The sequence below is a fragment of the Ahaetulla prasina genome, chromosome 1 (assembly GCF_028640845.1).
Source record: "Ahaetulla prasina isolate Xishuangbanna chromosome 1, ASM2864084v1, whole genome shotgun sequence".
Lineage (NCBI taxonomy): Eukaryota > Metazoa > Chordata > Lepidosauria > Squamata > Colubridae > Ahaetulla > Ahaetulla prasina.
This window is the reverse complement of record NC_080539.1, coordinates 122,535,908-122,561,940: the sequence shown is the minus strand read 5'-3', so window position 1 is coordinate 122,561,940 and position 26,033 is coordinate 122,535,908. Positions and strand designations below refer to the sequence as shown.

The window sequence follows — 26,033 nt, the reverse complement described above, 5'->3', positions numbered from 1 at the left end:
AAAGCAAATGCCTATTGGTTCTTTGTATACATTTGGAATCAACAGAAACGTCATTTTCCCCCAAGTCTTAAGAAAGGATGTTCTGTCACCCATCAGTCAGCAGTGACTTAATTTTGATGGAGCGGTCTTGTTTGCTCTTCATGCTAAGCCTGAAGCTGCTGCTATGGAAATCGATCCGCTCTCAGTTTCAAGACTTTGGAACTGAAACTGACACCAATCCCACAATTGGAGGAGCAATGTTGAGAAGGGCCCAGCATGGGACTTCGGGCTCCAAACAGGTGAATCCGGGATGCAAACCTTCCTCCCTCGTCATTCACTTTGACCCAGACTTTCCGCAGACTCCTAGTCTCAGTTTCGGCTGCGTTAGTAACCATTCCCGCTTAAAGTAGCCCATTTGCTCGCCGCCCAGAAAAAACAACAACAACAACAGGTTATTGGAAGGAAATCATCCAAACGCCAGGCACGTCACGACCGCCACGTTTCTTTCAAACTCTAACATGGTTTACTCCCAAAGGTTGGGTTGGCGATGGCATCGGCTTGAATAAGAGAAACCGGGTTGGGGGAAAAGGCCGCCTTAACTGGCGGCCTCAAGGCAAGGCGAGCTGTCTCCGTTTCTCACACTTCATCTTTGGCTGCGCGTCAGAAGCTGTGCGGCAGTTCAGTGGAAGGGAAACCCATCGGCCAAAGCGAGCGCCCGCCTCTTGCTCTGTGGCGGTTTCGCCCGCTCGGATCGCCTATTGATCTCTCTCTCTCTCGCCCCCCCCCCACCTTTTCGTTTTTCTCCTAGGTTCGCCCGGCTGGCCAAGGCGCCAACAGCCTCTGTCTTTGGATTTCTCCCGGATTCCTCTCTTCCCTCCTTCCGCTCCCGCTCACCAGACTACCATGGATGTCCCACCATTCCTTGCAGTCGAAGGCTGCTCCTTGGCGCAGTGAATGAAGAGCATGCAGGCTCGGCGAGCAGCGTTGGGAAGCGGAGAGTCCCTTGTCTCTGTTGTGACCATGCCGTGATCGCGTCTCAGGGCCAGGCACTTTTGACTCCGTACGGCTCCTCGGCGCTTTAACCCGACCGCGGGGGGAAACCTTGAAGCTGAAGCAAAAGGGGGCCGAAAGGGAAGCGGCGCGGGTGTGCGTAGGGAAAACACCATGAAGATTATTTCCCCGATTCTAACTCATCCAGTCTTCAGAGGCACCGCTCGGCTCCTGCTTTGCTTAATGTGGATTGGATATTCTCAAGGCACCACACATGTGTTGAGATTCGGTAAGGCGGCCGTTTCATTCTCCTCCTCGCCCCCCTACTCGCTTTGCCTTTATGTTGTGTCCCCAGGATTTTGTCAGGGAAGGAAAGGGAGGTCGGAGGGAAGAGGAGAGGAAGCTACTTCCGGGCTAATCGGTATTTAGACTCTTCCCGGTTGCATTTAAGGCGCCCCTTTCTTCCTTCCCATCGTCTTGACTTCGAAGCGAAACGGCTTAACCAGCGAAAACAAGCCGAGGGAACCGCTAGCCGGGAAGCGCCCGCCCCGCCAAGCCAAGCCAAGCCAGGCAGGGCGGGCTGGACTTCTCTTTTAGCAAAGAAAAGCTTGGCTTTTGCGGTTGTCTCCCCCCCCCTTTTTTTCTTTTCTTTTCGGAGTTGCAGTGGGGGTTACGCGAGCCTCTGTAGGCGTTTTTCGAAGTTGGCTCCCTTCTGAATTTGGCAGGATCGAAGTCATTGTCCGTCGGATCGAGTCAGAGGCTTCCAAGCTTTAAATTCTCGGCCGGACGGAAAGGTCCCTCTCGCGCCGTTTCCTTGGTTTACAAAGCACTTTATCCGCGGATCGATTGTTGGCGAACAGGCAGTTGTGGAAACTCCTTAACGTTCGTACTTTCTTTCCCGCCCCAATCCGCCTTCCTTCCAAACGATCTGGAAAGGGTTCGTTGCCGATATATGGAGAGGGTGAAGCATGCCTACCTTGAGCCAGGCAAGGGCATTACTTTAGGAGGAAGTGTGGCAATCTAGACACTCCCCCCGAAGCCAGTGGCAGAGAAGGACCGGGGGGGGGGTGTTTCTAAAGTGGGACAGTAGGCAACTTCTTTAAGCAGCAGAGAACCTGGGTTGGAGATGTCGGTACTGTGTCCTGAAGTAGTCGCTCTAGTAGGGTGCCTGAAGGCCAGATTTTCTTCGAAAGAGGCGCTGGATGGCTGTGGTCAGCGGTAGTATTGGTCGTTGGATTTATTTTATTTTGTTTTATTTGGAGGGGACGTCTCTGTCTTGACTTTTTCTAAGGAGCTTACGTCTCCCTTTCCGTCCTGCATTCTTGAGGAACCTATCATTCCTTGCTATTTAATAAACAGGGTGCAAACTCAAGCTTTGGAGGGTAAAGGAAGCAAATCGGACCATGTTGGGGAGGAAAGGTTCAAGGTCAGGCTTCTTGGCATCTCTGGGCAGTAAATCTATCCAAGAAAAGTTAAGTCTGGCGGAAAAAGAAAGTTAAGGTCGGAAGCCCATCGCTAAGATGGGGTCAATTTGAATCATTCCAGATTGTCGTTATTAGAACAATGAGGAATCAATAACGTTGGGATAAAATTGTGCCTAATTCAAGGCATGTTTGGCTTCCAAGCTTTCTCCTGCCACTGAAACAATTCCTTTCCAGTGAGCATCCACAGCGTTGCTTTGTGTGTGCGTTGGAACAGGATAGATAGTTAAAAATTGAGAAAGGAACTCGCAGCTGGGATCTGGACAGAAGTGAGGATGCTCGAGTGGTCTTTATGTGACAAGCTAGATTATTCCTAGCTATCTCCCCCCCTCTCTTCCTGGCTCCCCCTCCAAGCCCCTGTCCGCAATTCTTGTTGCGTTGCTGTTAGCAACCATCCTCAGGAATTCCTCCTCCTTTTGAATGAAGCGGGAGGTAGTTCTGAAACACCTGTGAGGCATGGCTGGCAGAGAACTGATCCGTAGCCTGCTGAAAGCACCAAGCAGATGGACGTTGCTTGTGACAGGAACACTGTCACTAAATGTTGACTGAGCACAGACATCCGCTGGGCTTTGGATGACAATATTATGCTTTCCCTGCAACTTTCACCAGAGAGCTTCTGTGGGGTTAATTAAAGCTGCCCCTGTGGGCAACATCATCCCATTAGGCTTGTTTCAAGGAATAGTTTAGTGAAATGTTAATTGACCAGACAGTGAAGGTTTCGCTCCCTCCTTCTCCAAGCATTGGAATTCTTTTTTGGGGGGGGGGGCAGGATGTCCTTCTCACTTCTCCAGATTTGTCCGGTGGAAGATAGATCTGGGTGGGTTAAGTCTGTGTAACCCCAATGGGGGGCAATAGATCTGAAGCTCATCTAAATCCCTGTTTTTTTTTTCCAATTTCATCGTAATCAGATATCATTTTTGCTTCCCAAAGTACATTCTGGGTAAAACAGATATGAATAAACAGCAACCAGAGCTTTATTCTGCCACAGAAGATAGCTGAGGCAGAAAAGGCAAGAAATCTGGAGATTTTAGAGGTTTGCCTTTTCCCAGTGTAGTTTTATTGATCAGAGGTAGCAAAACTGGAGATGCAAGGATGTGGAAGTGAGGGGACCCTGGTAATTGTCAGCTGTGCACATTGCCTGATTTCACCAGAGAATGTAAAGGAATTTGTTGAAGCATTGACACATGTTGTATGTAGGTGTGCGTGTGGGCAGGCACTGTGTGTGCTCAAACTTCAAAATAAGCACTCCCTTGGATTGTTGGAGTAGGAAACAACCGTTGTAGGGAAATGAAAATGAATGAAATCCATCCAAAACAATCAGAAGTTTCACTTTGAGGGAATATCTCTTTCTAAAGGAAGAAAGCATCATCTGAGCAGATAAGAGAACATGCCCAGATATTGGCTGTTTGCTCTTTCTGCTCTACTGAACTTGGAACATTTGGAGGAAGAGGTCTCCAACCACCAGTCTCCTCCTCTTTTTATTCTCTTCCTCCTCCTTCCCGCCTCATCAAACATTTGTTAGACTGTTATCTCATCTTTTCTTCAGGTGGTCAAGGGAATATATGTTGTACTCCTCCTCCCAATTTCCCTCAGAGCAAGCCTAAGAAATATTGGCTGCCCAAAAGTCATCCACAGACTCCTGCGGCATCTTAGTTGTTCCATCACACTAGCTGTCCTGTGCCTTCAGCTGGTATTTTTGATGCTTGATTTAAAGTAGTGGTTCTCAACCTGTGGTCCACGGACCCCTGGGGGGGCACAGTGTCATCACAGGGGGTCCACGAAGGCTTGAAGAAATGTTATGATTTAAATCTTGAGTTAAGACTTGGTGGTCTGGCCACAAAAGGTATTTAAAGGGAGTCCATGGTGAAGAAAAGGTTGAGAATTTTGTCCATTGCTTTCTCCCCCCTGCCCCCCTCAAGTTCCTTCTTGGGAAAGGACTCCTGGAATCTTTAATGCCATTATGCACAAATCCACACAGCTGTTGCCCATGCTTCTCCCATTAACACTTGCATATGAGTGTGCATTTGTACAGTCAACCTCAATGGAAAGTGGTGCTCGAAGAGAACTAATATATTTGTGGTTAAAAATCGGCATTATTTTTGTATTAGCTGGCATTAGATGCATGTAATAGTAAATGGAGCGGTTTTGCAGGCTAGAAATGGTAGCCCTATGTTAGGCAATTAATCCTGTGGGAGGGAGAGGGAGGGAAAGGGGAGCTAGGAAGGGAGAGAAAGAGGTATTAAGGCCAGTGGCCATCAGGGCCAGGGAAACAAAAACCAAATGCCAATTCAGATTCTTGGCCAAGAAAACAGACCAGCTTTTGGCTGCCTATTGTTTCTCTATCTTGTTCTTTGCCACCAACAAATATAAAAATTTCCAATCTTTCTGAGGAAAAACAATCCCTTCAAAAAAGATTTAGAACACCATCCTGGTGGTTACCTTCAGATCAGAAAGGGTCATTAAAGTGAGAGAAAAGCCCAAGGAAAGATTTATTGCAATGGGACAGTCCTAGGACCAGCAGAAGGAAAAGGTTTGCTGTGGGAGTCTCAGAATGGTCTCCCAGATATTCAATAAACAATCTGATGAAAGCTTTCAATCTTTAGATTATTTCTTTAAGGGAAGGCGGCAGGCAAAGAAAAGCTAAATACTCGTGAGGGTGTGCAGTTTAGTGCATGGTCCTTCATTCTGAAGACAGATTTGAGACTTCTTTCCACATCAATATTTTGTCTGAATGCAAATTTATTTTATAATTACGATGGGAAAAAGGCTAGTGAATGTACGTTGTGGTATCATTTCAAAACCTGATAAAGTGCATGTTCTTTGAGGGTTCCCCCCCCCCCCCGCCAAAAAAATATCTAATACATTTATGTAATTGCTCATCTCATTGGAAGCTTTTTCTTCTTCTTCTATGGAATTATGTCTGCGATCCTGTGATTTTGTGGGATTCTCAGAGACTGCTTGGACAATTTCCAGCAATTTTCTTGGCAAGGCTTTTCAAAAGTGGTTTGGCATTCTAGGGCTAAAGGAAAGAGGTTAGTCCAAAGTCACCCAGCTGACTTTGTGCCAAGGTGGGAAGAATTCATGGCCTCCCAGTTTTCTAACTTGATGCCTTAACTGCTATACCAGGATTGTTCCCCTTGCCAATTTACAGAATTAAAAACAAAAAAAGCAATACAAGGATAACCACCAAAATAAATAAATAAATAAATAAATAAATAAATAAATAAATAAATAAATAAATAATAAAATTAACCATAAAAATATAAGCTATGGGAGATTATACTGATCCAATGGAAAGCTTATTCCATTGTTTTGCATTTTTCTCTGTCAATTTGCACATTCATCTCTAAGCATCAATATGTACAATTCAGCTTCGTGCATTTATGACTTTCATGTTTTTAATATTGAAGCTTTTTGCTATCCTGTTTTTAAACTGATAATATTTTTCTTTTGAAATCAGTTTTATGTCAAACCTATCTGCCTACTTACTTCCTCACTTAAACGTGTGTAAGGTTTTCTTGCTGGTAGGAGAATTTATATATTTTAACAAGCTGTTCATAATAATGTCTGTGTACAATTGATCTATCAATCCTAAGAAAGTAATGATTAAAATTAGGCATGCCATCTGATTAAAGAAATCAGAACCAATGTATAAGTGCTATATTATATAACTTGTGTTCAATTCATCTATTTGCATACATTTGCATATGAATAATAGCAGTGGCATAAAAGTAGACAAGTTGGTTTCTTTGAGTTAAATTATATTCTTGCTGCTAAATAACCAGGATTTTGGAAGAGAGATTCTATCTCCTAAATGCATGACAGAATACAGATTTTCTAATTTCTCTTGTAATCTATACTTTTCACAAATACTAAAATAATATTTTATTAGCTGCTTCCAGAATAATAGATAGAATATTATAGACATTTTTGAATTAATTATTTTAAACATTTCAGTATATTTTCTATAAAATCCTAAATTGATTGTGCTCACAACATCTACAATGTACCATAAAGACTGACTGTATATACAATTTTTATTTCTTTATGGTATCTCTCTACAATTCTGTAACAATGGCCTACAGGGACTGAGAGATATAAATCAGAATTTAAAGTTTGATACAAAGTTAATAAATATATACAGCACAGAAATAAATTTCCTGAGAAGTGTGAAAAATAAGAAGTTACTGCAGAAGGAATAAAATGCGTAAATTTTTCCTTTGAGATTTTGTCATAAGCAGTATGCACTATTCTTCCTTTGGAACTATCAGTCATAACTAATGAAGTATCATATAGTGTAGAATCAAATACTTTGGAAATATAATACTAACCTTATATTTACATGAATTTGCAATTCATCATCATCATTATCATGTCTATGATGAAGAGCTTCAAGACAAGGGTTCTGCAATACAATATTTAGGTCCATGTTTCTTGTGAATTAACCATTTATTTTCCTTTGAAATTTCTTTGAGGCCCAGCTGAGACATGATATATAGCCTGTCAGGGATCACATATGAATTATCTTTAAACCTGAGGTACATATAAGACTTGAATTTACTCTACACTATCATCTAAATTATCCTACATACTTCACCTCTTAGAGTGAGTAGTATATTGCCTATTGCCATAAAATGCAGCATCTCTTCATTTTTTTCTACATTCTTGTGTTATCTTGTTTGTGCTTTTTTGTTCCAAAAACTATTCAAGGGTATTCAAATATATAATAATGGCAGCTAAGGGAGCAACATATATTTATCATTTTTATATTTTGAGCCAATTTATTGTTATTATTATTATAGCCTTTGGTTTCTTTCTTACTGTTAAAATGAAGCAAGCTCAGTGTATAATAAAAAAAAATAGAAAAAATCATAACAAAACAATACGAAAGAATGGTTAAAACAATAAAATTGAAATACATAATTAAAAGTAATTCAAGACTAAAATTGAAAAAGATACATTTGTACTGAAGAATAAGAATAAGGGTCAGCTCTAGCTTCAAAGCAGAAATGTCCTACAAAGATTCAAGACCATATTGGTTGGAAACATGCAGAAGAGGTCTTCCTCTTGTAGTGGATAGACAATGGCTAGAATGATGATGATGTCCTACAAAAGTAAAGTATAGGTCAAGAATTGCATTTAGTTTCTCATTCAAGGGTTGGATTCCAAAAAACAGATAAGCATGGCTAGGATAAAAGCCATTATTTATTTTAAAGTCAATTAAATTAAGATAATTATTTTCCTAATTCACTTATCAAAAGTAAATAGAAGCACCTGGTTTAGATTTTGCAGTCATGCTTTGTGAGAGAGTATATTAGAAGTTAGAGTGATAGAACTTTCCTGCCTGGATGACAAGAGGCTTCTGTAGGCAGGATCATCTTCAAAAGGATTCTTTTTTAGACTGTTATGTCCAGAATCAAGATTAAAACTTATCAAATAACAAGAGTTTATGGACTTAAAAAAATTAAAATCAGCACTTTTAATTGAGTTCAGAAAATTGGTAAAGTAACATCTCGAGAGTCATCTTTGCAGTAGAAAGACTCTTGCATTTTGTCATATGGATTTTTCAAGGACTTCTGGTGTTTTTATTTGCGTGTGCATTTTTCTGAATTCTGAACTTGCAGGCCTCTTGAGTCAAGTTTGCCTGATTACTCTTTTGGAAAATTATTATATAATTACAGGCGTCTTGAGTAACAAAGGAACAAACTAGGCATAAAAGGATATTAACATTTTCATTTATGACTTTTGCTTTTGTTTGCATATGACCTTTAAACAATATGCTATTTTAGTGAATCTTGTGACAAGGAGAATTTAGTTACTGGAGCCAGGCAGAACATTTATATCAAAAACAGATACTCCTCTAGAGCAGCAAAGATTCTGGTTATGAAGTTGTGGCAGTCATATTTTGAATCCAATGTATCTTTTGGAGATTTAAAGTTGACTACACATAAGGTAATGAATCTTGCTTTAGATCGGGGTGTCAAACTCAAGGCCCATGAGCCTGTGGGCTGGTGCTTATATCTGGCCTTTGGAGCCACCCTGGAACAGCGAAGGACTAGCACACAGTGCCTCTGCCAGTGAAAAATGGAGTTCAGGTGGGCTGCACGTGTCCCTCCCAGACTCCATTTTTGGCCTCCTGCAACCCTCTGCCAGTGAAAACAGAGCTCAGGGGGGATCCATTTTTGCTGGCAGAGAGCTGCAGGAGACCGTTGCAGGTGAAAAGGAGCCTCAACAAGTGACGCTGAGCTGGCCACACCCCCTGACCAAGCCCCCTGGCCCCCGAGGTCAAACACAACCCTGATGTGGCCCTCGATGAAATCGAGTTTGACATCCCTGCTTTAGATTTTCACCCATATCTAGCACTTCTTTAAAACTTTATAGTACTCTAAAGATTATGGTTAAAATAATGGCATTCCATTATCAAGCACATTCTGTGAACCCTGGCAGCTAGTTAAGGGTGCTCATGCTTTTATAGGAAGGTTAAGAAATAGAGACTTTCATAGACAAGATAGAAACTAAAGCCCTTCAGCGTGACTTCTGCTAGAAGCAGCTAACTGAAGACTGTTGGAAAAGGACTCTGGTCAGAATATCAGAAGTGACAACAAAGAATGTGATCTAATCATTACTGAAGGTGCGTTACTGTTGCTTTTCTCAGGGTAGGTAAAAGAAATCAGAAATGAAAATGGCCACGCAGACAGCCAGAATTAAATCTCACCTTCTACACTATCTTTGATGATGGGAAATGAAACCCAGCAAGGGTTTTAGAATAGAATGGCCTGCATGATATTCTTGCTAATGGCAATGTAATGATATGGTACCGACAGCTGGATGGTTGCTTTTACAAAGCCATTATTTTAGGTACAGGGAGTGAAAACGGCTGGTGTTGGGATTGTCTATGTGCTTTCCGTGGTCTTTTCCTGAATGGTAACAGTGTCTTTTACTTGAATGTGCCCACAGCAGGGACTTCAAGTCAGATTTCTTTACAAAGATTTGCTCTCAGTCCAGAACCTGCTGGTTCTCGCAGTCAATCCTCTGCATAGGAAAATAAAGTCAAGCTGAATTATGCATTAACACATTAAACTTGAATAAATCATCACTACCTCCTCACTATTTTTCTGCAGGTGTTTAAACAGCGTTCAAAGGTATTTGTATAGTAGGAGCTTATTTTGACTTTTAGATTTAGGGATGATGTAGAAAAAATGCTTAGGGGTCACAGGGAGAAGCCCAGACCCACCCAGCTCTGTTTGGTTACCAGGAACCAGGAGAAATTTTGTGTGCTAAAGACATGGGCTGCAAGAAGGTAGAGAATAAGGCTTCAATAGTAAAATGCTAAAAGTAAAAAAAAAGGGGGGGGGAAGAGAGAGAGAGAGAGAGAGAGAGAGAAAAGCAAGACCTTTGGAGGAAAGTGGAGGTTAAGAGTCCCCTGAAGGAAGGAAAGGGATGTAGAGCATGGTTATTGACTGGTCCAGATTAAAGAGCAGAGAGGAAGATTTCAATTTGATAACGTCATAGCCCTTCCTGTTTTTCTTTGCTGCATGTGCCAACTATTTTGTAAGGTAATTAAATTGGCTGATTGAAGTCACAGTGGTCATGGGGCGATAAAGACCATTTGGATTTAATGGAATTTAAAAACAACAGTGCTCCATGCACAACTCTTACCGAACGAGAATTTTAATGATCCATTCAGGGTGCTGACTAAATAGAATGTCCTGAAACAAGTTTAATTGAAAGGGCAAACCTGATTAGATATATATGCTGTCTTTATGACCAGAGATAGGGAAATTAACATGATCCTTTTAAAATGACTCATTAATACATTATCAAGTTTTAAGGCAGGTCAAATGAAGAGTCTCATATGGGGAAAAAAATCTTTGGGGATCCTTACTCATACATTTCAAGTCAAGTCAATTTGAATGAAAGAATATCCTACTGGTTATAAATACAACAGTTTTATTTTTAGCACCTGTATTTATTTTTTGTGTGTATTCTGAATTCAATTGTGAGCATTGTGCAAATGTGAGCAATAATGAACGATGTGCTTTCTCCTTTAGAGATAAGGGAGGAAGAAGCCTAATTTTTTTACTTTAGTATTTTTGTTTCTTAAATGTCTGATAATGATATATTGCCTACTCATAACTAAAAATAAATAACTGGATGGCAGAGTGTCTACACACACTTTTGATTTAAAGACTCCATAACACCTCGTTATGTATGTGGTACAATCATATGTGTTAGGATAGCAGAAAAAATGTAATACGTAACAATATTTAGTCATATTTCTATAGCTGGAGAATAAAAAAGGCTAGCTGAATAAAAGTACAGCCATCATTTTGTTCTTCCAAATTTATACTCATTGATTTGGATCAAGATTTTAGATATATCATTTTTATCACATTGCAGTTTATATTTACATATGTAGACACTTATAATAGAGATATAATATACACCTATGCATTCATATTGCGCAGCAATCTGTAGCAAATGTCAGAAGTGATGCTTAAACATGACATCTCTTTAAATACTTCTAGTTCACTAATATTAAGGGAAGACAAAAACTATTTTAATGGATAGAACACAGCTTTTAAAATCACACAGAAGCAAATAGTCACTGCTACCAACAGCGATATGATATGGCTGCAATGGTTCTTATCTATCATTAGACAAGCTGTTGCATTTTGCACCAGCTGTAGCTTCTGAATAATCTTCAAGAGCAACCCCATAAAGAGTAAGTTACAGTGACCATGAGTTACATCGTCAGCATGTTTTGTTCTAAGATTAGCCACAAATGGTGCGCCAGCCAAAGCCTGTAGGCCATGACTTTCAAATGTTGATTAAACAAGAATTTTGGGTCCAGACAATAGAGGAGAAAAAGGAACCATAATAGCTGGACTATTTATATTTTAGGAAAACCTTATGTTCTTCTCCCTTCAGGAGATACTTTATTGAATATTATGGATTAAATATGAGATTGCTGAAATCATCAAATCTACTAGTATGCATATATGCATAGATCAGGGGTTACCAACCTTTCAGACCTCAGGGACCACTAAATTCATAATTTTAAATCCCGAGGACCACTAATATGATTTTTTAAAAAAAGATAAATAGTATTTAGTGCAATATAAAAATGCAAATAATTTTTCTGCAGACCACCAAAATTTTCTCGCAGACCACCAGTGGTCCACAGACCAATGGTTGGTGACCACTGACAAGGATAAATGCATATATCTGTAAAGTGCTATGAAGTGGGTATATAAGTCTAAGTGCTATTGTTACTACTCAAATTGCTCTTTAATATTTGTCCATAGACTGTAAGAAAAGTATTCTTGACTCCACTTATTTTTCTTTAAAAACAACTCCAGAGAATGAAGCTTTGCATGGATGTTCCATCAGTAAAATGCTCTGACTAATAATGAAATGTATGTCCCAAAATTAACAATTAAGTAATTATAAAAATGAAATATAGATTCTCCTGTATAGGAGTAAAAAACTTCCACATCCAAAAATCAATATTCTTATCTTAATTAGTGCACAACATTATTGAAGTACTTAGCAATGTCTAAACTGGAGTGGAATTTAAAATCATGCAGTGAGTACTCAGAAGACAATTCTCCCCATTTGTTATCTACACTTCGAAAAATATCCACAGAGAACGATAGCTCTGTTCTTTTCTCTCCTGCTCAGTGAATGATCCTACCCTTTTAAAAAAAGAAGGTTTGGGCCTTTTATCATTCCCTTGTGGAGACAAAAGTTCTGGAAATGGAGAAACTCAATTTCATTTGCAAAGATGTAAAACTTTTTCTCAATTCCTACAAAGATTACTATCATGAAAGATGCAGAATCCCATCTGACCTTGAGTTTTCTTGCAATGTTGACTGTGATAAATGCACATCATTCTTTTAAAGTTTTGCTCATAGAATCCTCAAGTCCTGGCCACCATTGCCAGTTGCCTTGCACCCTCTCCCCTTTGATGGTCCAAGCAATGGCATGCTTACCCTTCTCAGCCTGCCATCAATTAGTTGCTGCCACTGCCCCCAATTGGCTAGCGGCTTCTTGTCCTGTGCAGCCAAAGGCCCCAGTCAAATGGCGTCTGGGCAAATGGGAAGGGAGGAAGAACAAGGGGTGAAGGGCCAGAAGGCCACTGGCCATGGAGCATTGCTGAGGGAGGGGCAGCGGAGGAGGAAAGCTGGCTGTGCATCAGCTGAGGTAGGTGGCTGTGGGTGAAGGGGGCATGACTAATGGTGGGCACCTAAACATCCCATTCTGCGTCCAACTGCATACCTACCTTAATTGGGTATGTATCAGTTGGATGGAACCAAAGAGAAACAGAAACTTTTTCAGGGTTGAATTTTCTGGGGCTCTTGCTGGAAAGCCTATATTTTGACTGGGCTAAGATTGCCAGCTGAGTGACTTTGGGCCAATCACTCTCTCTCAAGCCAACTCATGTCACAGGATTGTTGTGGAGAAAATAGGAGGAGGAAGGTGTTGGATATGTTTGAAGACTAGTGTAATATTTGGGCTAACCTGTTGACTATTGGTTTTTTTTACTTTTTTTCTTTCACTTTTTGTATATATTAGATGTTTGCTCAGTTTTATTAGAAAGAGATCTCCACATCTGAAATATTTGTTTATATATTTTCTTATTAAATAAAATAAGTTTATAACTATTTGCAGACCTATTATGCAAAGGGAGGATAATTTATCTGGTTTTTAAATTTTATTTTCAGCATCCAGCCAAGATGGATTTTTTCTATGTTTAATGTTGGACTTATTTGATGTTTGGGTCATTATTTTTCTTTTTTGTATACATTTTTATTTTTGTTTTGTTTTGTTATTGTTGGATGTATGTTTTTTTTTCTGTTTTGTATTTCATTCCCATTGATAAAATACAATAAATGTATCATAAAAAAAACTATAACTAAAATAAAGCTCTGTTTAAAAGGAACAGCAAATTGCTACAAGACATTTTAACTTAAACAAATTGTCTATCACACAGAATGTCCTGAATCCTTCTCTTGCCATGACTCAGAATTTATTCAGTATATCTCACCAAATGAGAAAGAGGGGTGGGGCAAAGAATGCGGGAGGAGAGTATAAAATAAAGATCACAAAACTGATTGAAAAATATATGGAAAATTCTTTTATTTCTTTAGGGATTTTACACCTGCTTATTGCACTATTACTCTGAATTGAGTAATGCTAACTCTGAATTGAGTAATGTGAATTGAGTACTCTGAGTTGAGTAATGTGAATTGAGTTGCTAGCCCTGCACAGTTTGGACTCAACCTGCTGCCATTCAAATATGATGACTCTCACTTTCCCTGTGCAGGCATGCAATTATGGGAATTGAATTCAAGCTTATTGGTAGTCCTCCACTTTCAACTTTTCATTTAACAATAGTTTAAATAGTTTAAAGTTTCGACAATCTCAGGAAAAGTGATTTATGACCTGTACTCTCAATGATGACTTTCGTATTGTCCTCAGGGTCCTGGGATTACAATTTGGCTGCTTGGCAACTGGCTCACATTTATGACCAGTTGCAGCATCCTGCAGTCAAACAATCATAATTTATGGTGTTGTTCTGTGCCACTTTATGGTAAAAATGCCCATTGGAGAATCTGGATTTTCTTAAATGTCCACAGAGATTCACTTAACAACTGCTGTAAAAATGATCAAAACATTGTATCTGACTTAACTCTTATGACCATAATGACTTGGGATGCAAAACGTGGTTCCAATTGTGGTCATAAATCAAGAACAATCTGCATCTGAAAGATACTTTGAAGAGCTAGCATACTAACTTAAATAGTATGGTGTAGTAGAATTTGGAATGTAAATAACCAGACGCATACCAACTCAGCAATTAAGATTCATTAACTGGCTTTGAACTAATTATCATCTGTTGGTTTAAACCTTCCCCATAGGGAGTCATTATAGATGTAAAAATTGAAGAAAGAGAGCAGCATTGATGCTGTTTTGAGTTCATAGAGGGAAAATTGGACTAACAAAGTTTAAAACCAAAGCAAGCCAAACAACTGTATTGTTTCAAATGATATCTTGGTTTCCCTAAAATCTACCACATTTTAATCCTGTTCTTACTGCATAATGACCAATAGGACTTTCTATTATATAGCTTATCATGAATACTACAGATTCTCAGAAGTCTTTCTATGAAGAAGGATTAATAATAGCAATAGTGCCAACTCGCAAAGCATTTATAATTCGCTCTCGAGTTGTCATGGGCTGAAAGGGGGGAGATCTGTTGGAGAAGTTCAGCAGCCACATTTACAAGCACATTCCACACATACCTTCCTCCAACTTTGGATCTTGGATTACCAGAGGCATTTTGTGAGGTGTGGTTTCTACAGCCCATGGAAGTGCCTCCTTGGAGAATGTGATTTATGATACAGCCTGGGAGGAGGGGAGAACAGGGTCATAGGTGAGACGTAGTGCAATAGAGTTGACTACACTTGGCAAGTTGCTGACATGGTGCTCCTAATAAATAACTGGATTTCTTTTGAAACTTGGCTTGAGGCTCATGAGTTAATTAGGGCATTTGTCGGAGCCCTGACAAATAGCACTTAGACTTATATCACAGTTCTTTACAGCCCTCTCTGAGTGATTTACAGAATCAGCATATTGCCCCAACATTTTACCAACCTTGGAAGGATGGAAGCCTGCTGAGATTCGAACTGCCAAACCGTAGGCAGCTGACAGTCAGCAGAAGTAGCTGCTGTACTGCACTCTAACCACTGCACCACTACGGCTCCATACTGATGAAAATAATGGACCTAAATATTTTATTATTTATTTATTTATTTAATTAGATTTTTATACCGCCCTTCTCCCGAAGGACTCAGGGCGGTTCACAGCCAGATAAAATAACAATGAATAAATACAAAATAAAACAATAATTAAAAAACTTATTAAATATGGCCCCTAGTTAAAATATATTTAAAACAGTAAAACCCACTAAATAAAATTTAAAACCAAATAGAAACGTCTAAAATTCTATGCCAGTCCTGCGCAAATAAATAAATATGTCTTCAGCTCGCGGCGAAAGGTCCGAAGGTCAGGAAGTTGACGAAGTCCTGGGGGAAGTTCGTTCCAGAGGGTGGGAGCCCCCACAGAGAAGGCCCTTCCCCTGGGGGCCGCCAGCCGACATTGCTTGGCTGAGGGTACCCTGAGGAGTCCCTCCCTGTGAGAGCGCACGGGTCGATGGGAGGCAAATGGTAGCAGTAGGCGGTCCCGTAAGTAACCCAGTCCTAAGCCATGAAGCACTTTAAAGGTGGTAACCAACACCTTGAAGTGCACCCGAAAGACCACAGGCAGCCAGTGCAGCTTGCGCAGGAGTGGTGTTACATGGGAGCCACGAGTGGCTCCCTCTATAACAAATATTCCCTTTGTTCACCAAAAAGCTCCTTCTTTTCAGTACATTAAAATCATAATTAATCTCTTGCAATCAAAGCAATTTCTCATGGAGTAATTCTATTCTATTTACTATTTATATTAGCACAGACATCTATAGAATACATACTTAATTTGCTCTCATAAACTTTTTGCTCAACTCAGCAGCTGAAAGTCAGTCTTATTCTTATCCTTCCTCCACTAGAATCCTAAAGAAATTCTAAGAACAAGGTCAAATATTGCATAAATCCTCCATTCTTTTTCCTGCCCATTACTTTTCTTAATCAAGACCAATCTGATGATTCAGCATCTTGGGAAGATTTGTTCGCAGCATCTTATTTCTTTAATTTTGATCTGGTTTTACAAGCTTTCCTTCAAATTAGTCATCATAACATGGTGTGTATTTTTGTTGCCTTTTGTTGCCTCTTCAGCTTGTGCACCTGTGTTTCAGATAGAATTAAAAAAAAAAGAATTTCAACAATATTCCCTTTAAATAAACTGGAAAGTTCATTCTGCCCTATTAGAGCTACTGGGTCAATCCCAAGGGTAATTGCACGTACAGGTTGTCCTCGATTACTGACTGCCTCCTTTAATGACTTTTCAAGGTTATGATGCTGACAAAAAAAAGAGAGATTTGCAACCAATTCTTGCATTTATGACTGTCACAATGTCCCATCATCATATGATTGCCATTTGTGTGCTTCCCAACTGTTTTGTGACAAGCAGAGTAATGGAGAAGGAAGAAATGAAATCGTAAGTTATGGTCACATGATGTTTTATTTAATGACCAGATGGGAAGTGATATCGTAAGTCCACTGTGGTTGTATGATTTTCTGCTTAGCAGCCATGGTGCTGAACAGTACAGTTGCTGATCCCAACTGTGGCACTAAGTGAGGACTATCTGTATAACAAACATATCACAACCCTTCAAACAGTTACATGAGATTAGAGAGCTCCCAACAAAACTTGAAAGATTCAGAACCAGAAAGTGTGCAGCAAGAAAGTGTGCAGCAAGAACCGGATGTGTTTATTGATCCATGTTGTATAGTCATTTGTTTCATATTTTTACTTGTCTTTCTCTCAGCATCCTCCATTCTAATCTTTTTGTAACGCCTTTACTTATTAAAAAATACTGTATGTTTGCATTAAGATTGAAAATAGTGAACATCGTTTTATTGCCTTGAAGAAGAAAAAAACTGAACATACTTTCTACTGATCTTTTAAAAACCAGTTTGGTCTCTGGAAAGTTTCAGGCAATGGAAAAACTACAAAACACTTCAATAACATAAAAGAAGTGAATTCAAAAGTTACTATACTATAAAGTTACAGGGCTGGGAAGTGGCTCAACAGGCTAATGCAGCCTGTTATTAACACAAAGCTGCCTGCAATTACAATTACTGCAGGCTCGAGTCCCACCAGGCCCAAGGTTGACTCAGCCTTCCATCCTTTATAAGGTAGGTAAAATGAGGACCCAGACTGTTCGGGGGGCAATACAAGTTGACTTTGTATATAATATACAAATGGATGAGACTATTGCCTTACACAATGTAAGCCACCCTGAGTCTTCGGAGAAGGGTGGGATATAAATTCAAAAAACAAAGAAACAAACAAAAACTATTGTGTAGAAATATTTGAATTTCAATCAGTGCATGATGAGTGGACTGTTTGGGATACAAGATATAAAAATATATACTTTTAATACATATATTTACTTAAACTCTGAGTAGCTCGGGGACACCAGTAGAATGCTTAATTATGTGCTATGGTTATACTAATGAAATGTCTATGTGTGTGTACATTACGGGTGAAATCCAGCAGGTTCTGACAGGTTCTGGAAAACCGGTAGTGGAAATTTTGAGCAGTTCGGAGAACCGGCAAATACCACCTCTGGCTGGCCCCAGAGTGGGATTGGAATGGAGATTTTGCAGTATCCTTCCCCTGCCACGCCCACCAAGCCACACCATGCCCACCAAGCCACGCCCACAGAACTGGTAGTAAAAATATTTGGATTTCACCACTGGTGTGCATACACACACACACACACACACACACACACAATTTTAGAATAAAAAGAATAGAAACAATGTTGTAGAAGAATTTCAACACTCTTTGTATCAGCACACTCATTTAGGTTGCAATCTGTGCCAAGTAATAAAAAAAAATACAATATAAAAAGTATTTTAAAATATCATCTTAAATACCTGAAGAGAAAGATACATTTAAAATCAAACTAACATTAGCTAGCAAATGGATGTTATCTTCAGAAGTGGGCAGTGCTGATCTTTTGTATCACATCACCAACATTTTACAGGTTAATTTAAATCATTAAGTCCAGTGCCTTTATACCAAGATATAATTTTACTCAAATACTTTATAAACTTTGATAAGGGAGAAAAATCTTAAGCAATTTAGATAGCATTATTTTATTCCTTTTTGGTAAAGCATCACTCTTTCATGTTCTTGATACCCATTTTTAGTAATGAACAATCATAAAATAAAAATTAAAAGCCAGTTTTAACATTTGCAGCAATGTGATTAGAATTCCAGAATTAATTTAGTAGTTAAAGAAAGAAAGAAAAATCCGTAGAGCAAATTTTTTAGCATTCCCCAATGCAATGGCAATTCAGGTCAGGAAATTGAGTCTGGCACCTGCCCCTCTGTAACTGTCTGGTTTGGCTCTGTAACCAAACAAGACAGACACAGACTTCAGAGGATAATTAGAACTGCAGAAAAAGCAACTGCTACCAACCTGCCTTCCATTGAGGACCTGTATACTGCACGCGTCAAAAAGAGGGCTGTGAAAGTATCTACAGATCCCTCGCATCCAGGACATAAATTGTTTCAACTTCTACCCTCAAAACGATGCTATAGGGCTCTGTATACCAGAACAACAAGACACAGGGACAGTTTTTCCCCAAATGCCATCACTCTGCTAAACAACTAATTCCCACAACACTGTCAAATTAACTACTAAGACTGTATTACTATTCTTCTTCTCATCCTTACTAGTACCTATCTCTTCCCACTTATGGCTATATCCATGTTGCTTGTATCTTTACAACTTATATTGTTTTTATTGTTTCCTAGTATGATTTGATTGCTTATTAGTATCCTATGACTATCACTAAGTGTTGTATCTTATGATTCTTGATGAATGGATTTTATTTTTTCTTTATGTACCCTGAGAGCGTATGCACCAAAGACAAATTCCTTGGGTGTCCAATCACTGTTGGCCAATAAAGAATTCTATTCTTTTCTATTCTAAAATCAATACATCTCTAAGAAAAAAATTAAAATTAAAATGAATAATATACTTTTGTTCCTTAATAGAACCATAATATTCAGACATTCCATTGGCTCCAAATTTATCCCTCATATTAATAACCTATTTTAATGATCAGTAATGTGACACCTGTGATGTTTCTATGTGAGTATAATATCATGTAGACTAGTGCCTTTCATTTCTTCATATTCTAGACATGCCACCAAGAGGTCAGCATTGTGGAAACACCTCCCATCATTTGAAAATTCAGATAGAATGGAATAAAGTCCATGCTACATCCATACTGATGTATGGATTCAGAAATTCAGATAGCGTGAATTAAAGTCTAAGCTACATCCATACTAATGTAGACATACAGAAGTATGAGAAAAAAATCTGGCTCATTTGAATTTCCCCTTCAGTGGAAGAGGAAGAGTTTTCTGTCACTGTACAGATGGATGACATAGCATACTAGATGTGAGAACTTGTGAAGCAACCCACTTTGTACTTTGTCTCATGTTTGCGAGATCTCCCCTTGGAGGGAGTTCCACGTTGTAGGGGATAATTGAGGTGATCTTGACAGAAAGAGACAAAGTGGGCTGAAACATTATTTAAGTCCTAAGAAACAAGATAATATTTGGAAATGGCAAACCTCCCTAATTTACAGGGATATAAGAAAGAAGAGAGGTAAAACACAACCAGACTTGTAAGGTTCTGTTATTATAGCCTGTCTCAAGTAGCTATGGTTCTAGTCTTCCTGTAGAGTTGATTTTCTGGTTTGGTCTATTTAGTGAGGTGGGGCCAGGAAGGAGTTCTGTGGGAAATCTAGATATCTGCTACAATTAAATGTGGATAATATTGAGCTAGATAGATCAATTATCTACCTCAATTTAAGGCACCCTTGTATGCCCTTACATGAAGCTTCCACAGGGAGTTCACCTGTTTCAAATATATAACATTAATAAAATAAATACTGTAAAGGAATGTAAACCTGTAAAGTGAAAAGTAGAACGTCTGAAAGCTTCTTTCCCTGAACACCTCTGGATTTTTACAACTGAACTAACCCTGCCTCTTGCTTTGGGATGGGAGATCCTGCTGCTGTAATCTATCTTCTGGGAGGCATATAATGGGATATGAGAATAACCTTGAGGAACAGGAAGAAGATTCAAACTAACGTTTGGTCGGATAAGAGAAATCTGAGGCCAATGCAGGAATGTAATTTGAGAAAGTACCTAAGTTTTGACCCATCTAAGTAATGTACAAATAAAGATGGGAGAGGTGCCTTCAGACTTGCAAGTTATTGAAATATTATAATAAAAGTCAGACTTTTGGCTTTTTGGTCTGGACTACCTTGAAGGGCTGACATGACACCTCATCCAGTATTCATCTCCAATCCCACTGTATTCAATAGATAGAACATACCCTGTGCTGTCTTTCTGGCAATTAAAAGCTCAAAACAGAAAAAATGAAATAGTTTCTATCTATAAAGACATCCCCTGGCACAGAGCATCGTGGATATAGCTTTTCTCTAGGAGAAAGATCAATCTTACGAAAGATAAATCAGCTATATTAAAGAAGAAAGAAAAGCTAAATGTGAAAATCCATAATTTAGATAAAAGGCTAAATTACAGTGCTGACCAGGTCACGATTAGCAGAAGTTTACAAAAGAAAATACAGTGATCCAATCTATAAATAGAAAGTTTATAAAGTTTAAAGTGGAGCTGCAGGGACCTCAAAGTTTCTACAAGTCACAAGAAGATTATAAATACAAATAATGTCCTCAGGCTCAACCTGAAGAATATATAAAATAACGTACTAGCTGATAAAGAGAAACACAGAAAATCAGACAGCAACACACTGAAAACCAATCAAACCTAGCACAATGTTCCTAGCTACACAGCTAATCCCTACAGTAAATTTTTCTGAAGAATATTAACCTGTGCTTTAGAGTGCCTGAATTATTCTGGCCTTTTGGAAGTTCCAAACTTTCCTTGGAGGCTCTTGGAGAGATAAAAACTGATTTCTTAGCTAATCTCATGCAGGAGAGGAAGTAGCAGAGAATGTGGCAGAGTTAAAAGAGGGATAAGGCTAAAATCCCTATGTAGCCATAAGTGAACTGAATCCAACTTCCTTTGAATTCCATTGACCCTTATCCATTGATTCCAAGCATTAGATGAGAAGATTCCTGTTCATGATTAGCAATAAATCAGTTTAATTGAACCTTCATGGCTAGACCTGATCTTTCATGCCCGATACCTCTTGTCTCAGCTTCTCCAGTATTCAGCCTTATTTGAAAGGATCAGAGTGCTTGAAATTTCCAAGATATGGTGAGGCTGGGGCAAGCTGACTCCATAGATCAGGATTGTCAAATTCACGTTGTCACGGCATCATCATGTGATATATTGGGACTTTTTTCCCCTTTGCTAAACCAGGTGTGGGCATGATCAGCGTTTGACGCATCTGACCCGCAGGCCGGGAGTTTGACAGCCCTGCTATAGATAGTCCTTGACTTATGACATGTTGCTTTGCGAAAATTCAAAGTTATAATAATAAACTCTAAAAATGGAATTTATAAGCTGGAGTTCTGACAGTTGAAATTCCGATGGCTGCCCTTCCCCCCCTCATGGCCATATGACTATGTTTTGAATGCTGGGGAGCCAAGCCACATCTATGGCCATTTGCACCATCTCACAGTCCTGTGATCACAACTTAACAACAGTTTTGCTGGAAACAGCATTTACGTCCAGTTTCCAACAGAAATTGCCCATAGCAAACAATGGGTTTGCTTATTCACTGCTGTGCTTGTTTATCAACTGCTGTGTTCACTTTATGGCTGACACAAAAAAGGATGTAAAATCAGACATCATCACACAATGACTCATTTAACAATCATCATATCATATGACTGTAATTGCAGGCTCAATTATAGTCATCAGTTATATACTTCAACTGTATACATCAAAGAGCTGTATCTTACCTGAGAAAATGTGATCTGAGAAATTGTTTAGCAAGTCAGCTTACACTTAATAATAATTTCATTCAGTGATGATCATTTTTTTTCTTTTTGTTACCTGAAGAATTACAGATTATTTAATACCATGGCATAAATAGGAAGGCAGGATTGGTAACTCATATATGCATTCGATCCTCATAGCCCAATGGAGATATTCAACATAAATAAAATAAAATATGCTTTTGAAACTAACTATATATTATTTTCTTCACCTCTTTGCTGACTTTTTTGAGGGAGGGTCACCTTTATAGTGACCAGTGGAATGGGGAGTCTCTACTGTGATTCAGTTGATTAATTTAAGATTTTGCATATTGACTTATCACATTTTGAATTAAAATAATTCTGTGTGAATTGTTTTGATTTACTTTTTGGAAATGCAGTTATGCAGGCAATTGGACTTAAATATTTGTCGCATTTATTTACACGAGAAAGAATTCTTCCACTGAATCATTTCCAGGAGTATAGAAGATTTTGAAACTGCAATATGAGAGAATGGCCTTTATGATCCTGTATTAAGGGCAAAATAGAATGAATCACGTACTGCTATTATATCCAGGAATTTGGGAATTGTTGGACAATAATGTTATAACTGAAAAATGGTTCAACAGATTGTTCTGAAGTTTGGTAAAATAGGTATGGTAGGTTCAGGCTAATTCAAAAACTATTTTATTTATGTATTTCAAAAAATAAGAGATAAGAGATAGCATTTTGATAATTCAGTAAAGCAATTACAGTAACAGTAACAATATAACGAAGTTAGAAGGGACCTTGGAGATCTTCTAGTCCAGCTCAGTTCCACTGCCAGGAAATTTCTCCTTAGTTCTAGTTTAGATCTCTCTTTGATAAGTTTCCAGCTGTCCTGTCCTTAGGTGCTTTGGAGAAAAGGTCAATTCTTTCCTCTCTGTGACAGCCCCTCAAGACTGCAATCAAGTCACCCCTAGTCCTTCCCTTCCCTAGACATACCCAGTTCCTGCAACCCATTCATCACATGGTTTATCCTCCAGTCCCCTAATCTTTGTTACTCTTTTCTGCATTCTTTCTAGAGTCTCAATATCTTTTTTTGTATTGTGGTGATCAAAGCTGGATTCAGTATTCCAAGTGTGGTCTTGCCAGTGCAGTATAAAGTAGTGCTAACACTTCATATGATCTTGATACTAGCCCTTTGTTGATGCAGCCTAGGACTCCACACATTCTATTTTTATTTAATTTAATTTTATTTATTTTAATTTAATTTTATTTATTTTTATTTAATTTTTAATATTTATAATTTATAATTTAATATTTAAATTTTAATATTTATTTTATTTATTTATTTATTTATTTTTAGGGAAATGGTGCAAACTTGGCTCTTTTAAGACTTGTGGATTTCAACTCCCAGCTTTGCTTTGCTGGCTGAGGAACTCTGGGAGTTGAAGTCCACAAGTCTTAAAAGTGTCAAGTTTGCAGACCCCTGGTTTATCCCATTTATGTTAAATGTCTGTTGTGCACTTAACCCTTGATTGGTTAATTATGTGCTATCAAGTCAACTCAAGTTGACTCTTAGTGACCTTATAGATAGATTTTTCTCTGTGATGATTACTCCTAAACTAGAATTGCAGGTCTTCCAATGGTGCCCCAATCACCGTTGTAACTGAGTCCATCTACCTTGCTTCTAGTTGTCCTCTTTGCTTCCCTTCTATTTCTAGGGAAGCAGCCTAATTCTGGGCTGATTTTTTTTCTTTTTTGGGGGATGAGCCATTTATTTTGGGCTACAAGAAAAACGTACAAGGTTTCTAAAAACCGAACATTTATTTTTTCTGTATAGTGAAGCTGAAAAGATCTGATTAGAATGCTGTAGATAATCTTTTCAAAATGTAATTAAGACCCATTACTAATAAATCTGTTTTAATTTATTGCATTAAGGACTTTTCAAGTTGCTCAAGTCCCTAAAATCTGGGAAATTTATAATCCCAAGGTACACTTTGCAGCCAAGAGGAATATAATATCATTTTTGCTGGGAGCTTAATTTGGTTTTATTAGTTCGATAAAGCTGGATGATTGTTGGTAGCTCATATTTGCCTGTTCTAGTGGTGGTTCTAGCATTATGGAATTCCCTGTTTCTAATCTGTCTCTGCCTAAAATACAGAGGTTGTATTTTATTTAACATAAAATAAGTATTTTATATTTTAGTAGATGCTTGGATATTTTATGCCAATGCCATGCTTTTATGGTTTGTGATTTATTTTGTTTTGATGTTTTGTTTATCATGTTAAATGGTTTACTATATTTTGGATAATATATTCTTTGATTTTGTTTACTATTTATTATTTTTGTTGAAAACTACAATGGTTGGTTTGATTAAGATCAGACAGCATATACATCTTTTCAATATATTTTCACCAGCACTATGGTTTAGAGCCCTGCAAAATTCTACTTTGTAGAAATCTTGCAGACTATGATAAGAAATATAAAATAAATACAATCACTGCTCTTTTTTGCATCAGAAAATAATAAAATGCTGTCTTCATTCTGTCCATTCTGAACCCATTTTGGTCATTTCAGCAAGTAAGAACATCTGACTGTAAGCTTGGTAGAAAAAAAATATTCTATCTGTTGAAATGCTTCTTAAAAGGGGGATTCCTCCAAAAATTCATTTTTGTGTCTGTATCTATATCTCTGTCTGTCTGTCTGTCTCTCTCTCTCTCTCTCTTTCTGTGTGTATGTCTGTGTAACTAACAGAAAAGAGAAAAAGGATTTCTTCAAATTACTTCTAGCTAAATTTTTGCAGTTTGGGAAAGGTATCTATTTCCTATCAACAGGAATTAAAACAGAAGTTCAACAAAGGTGTGAAGGCAGAATAAATGTCATCACCTGGTGAGAGCACCATTGTATCTAGGAAGATATTGTTAGAAATAAAAGCCATCTAAATAAATTTTAGGTCAGGCAAGAGAGGTAGAAGATGCTAGGACCATGCAATAGAATGGAGGAATAATGAATATTCTTCAGAAAAGCGATCTTAAATGCCATCCAAAAAAAAATGTTTTTAAAAAGAAGATGTCTTTCAAAATAATTCAAATGGTTGATATGATTATTAATTAACCATTACATTAGTAAATAATCAGTGGTACCACTGATTATCATCAGACAGATATCTAGGGCTCCACGCAATGATGTAAAGTAAGAGGACCATCAAATTCAACAGATGAGATTTCCATACTTTGGAAGAAGGGAACATTGCCCTCTTAGAAAGCGTGAGGCATTTTGTCCAGAATCTAATTGAACTACTATTAAAAACACACACACACATACACCATGAAGCAGTGTGTTGGGAACTTTCTTTCTTTTAAAAAATTAAGATAGCTTGTAAATTTATGCATTAGCATACCTATATTACATGTATTGGGGATTTTAAGGATTGCGTCAGTAGTGTATACTGTTTTTCTTTAATCTTTCATACCATTTGTGAATCTGTATGCTCCCAATTTGCAATTATCTAATAATCTCAGCAGGCATAGGGGCAGGGTTTTGTTTTATTCCATAACATCCTAGACACCTATGTCAATTACAGGTAGTCCTTGACTTACAACAGTTCAATTTAGTGATCATTCAAAGTTACAATGGTACTGAAAAAATGTGACTTATGACCGTTTTTTACACTTAGGACCAGTGCAGTATCCTCATGGTCATGTGAACAAAATTCAGACTCTGGGCAACTGACTCATATTTACGACGGTTGTAGAATCCTGGGATCATGTGATCACCTTTTGTGACCTTCCAACAAGCAAAGTCAAGTAGGAAGCCAGATTCACTTAACAACAATGTCAGTAAATTAACAACTGCAGTGATCCACTTAACAACTGTGGCAAGAAAGGGTGTAAAGTGGGGCAAAATTCACTTAAAAACAGAAAATTTGGGTTCAATT

The 26,033-nt window shown here is 38.3% G+C and overlaps 1 protein-coding gene across 3 annotated transcripts in view; it reads left to right on the top strand.

Moving 5' to 3' along the window:
• Positions 1–1,006: 1,006 nt before the first annotated feature.
• GRIK2 (glutamate ionotropic receptor kainate type subunit 2) overlaps positions 1,007–26,033 on the top strand; it is a 510,695-nt gene continuing 485,668 nt past the window's right edge. For all 3 annotated transcript variants that reach the window (XM_058174749.1, XM_058174739.1, XM_058174730.1), the window contains exon 1: positions 1,007–1,258. In XM_058174749.1, coding sequence (XP_058030732.1) covers positions 1,144–1,258 — 115 coding nt within the window. In that variant the 5' untranslated portion in view covers positions 1,007–1,143. The remainder of the gene's footprint in view (positions 1,259–26,033) is intronic.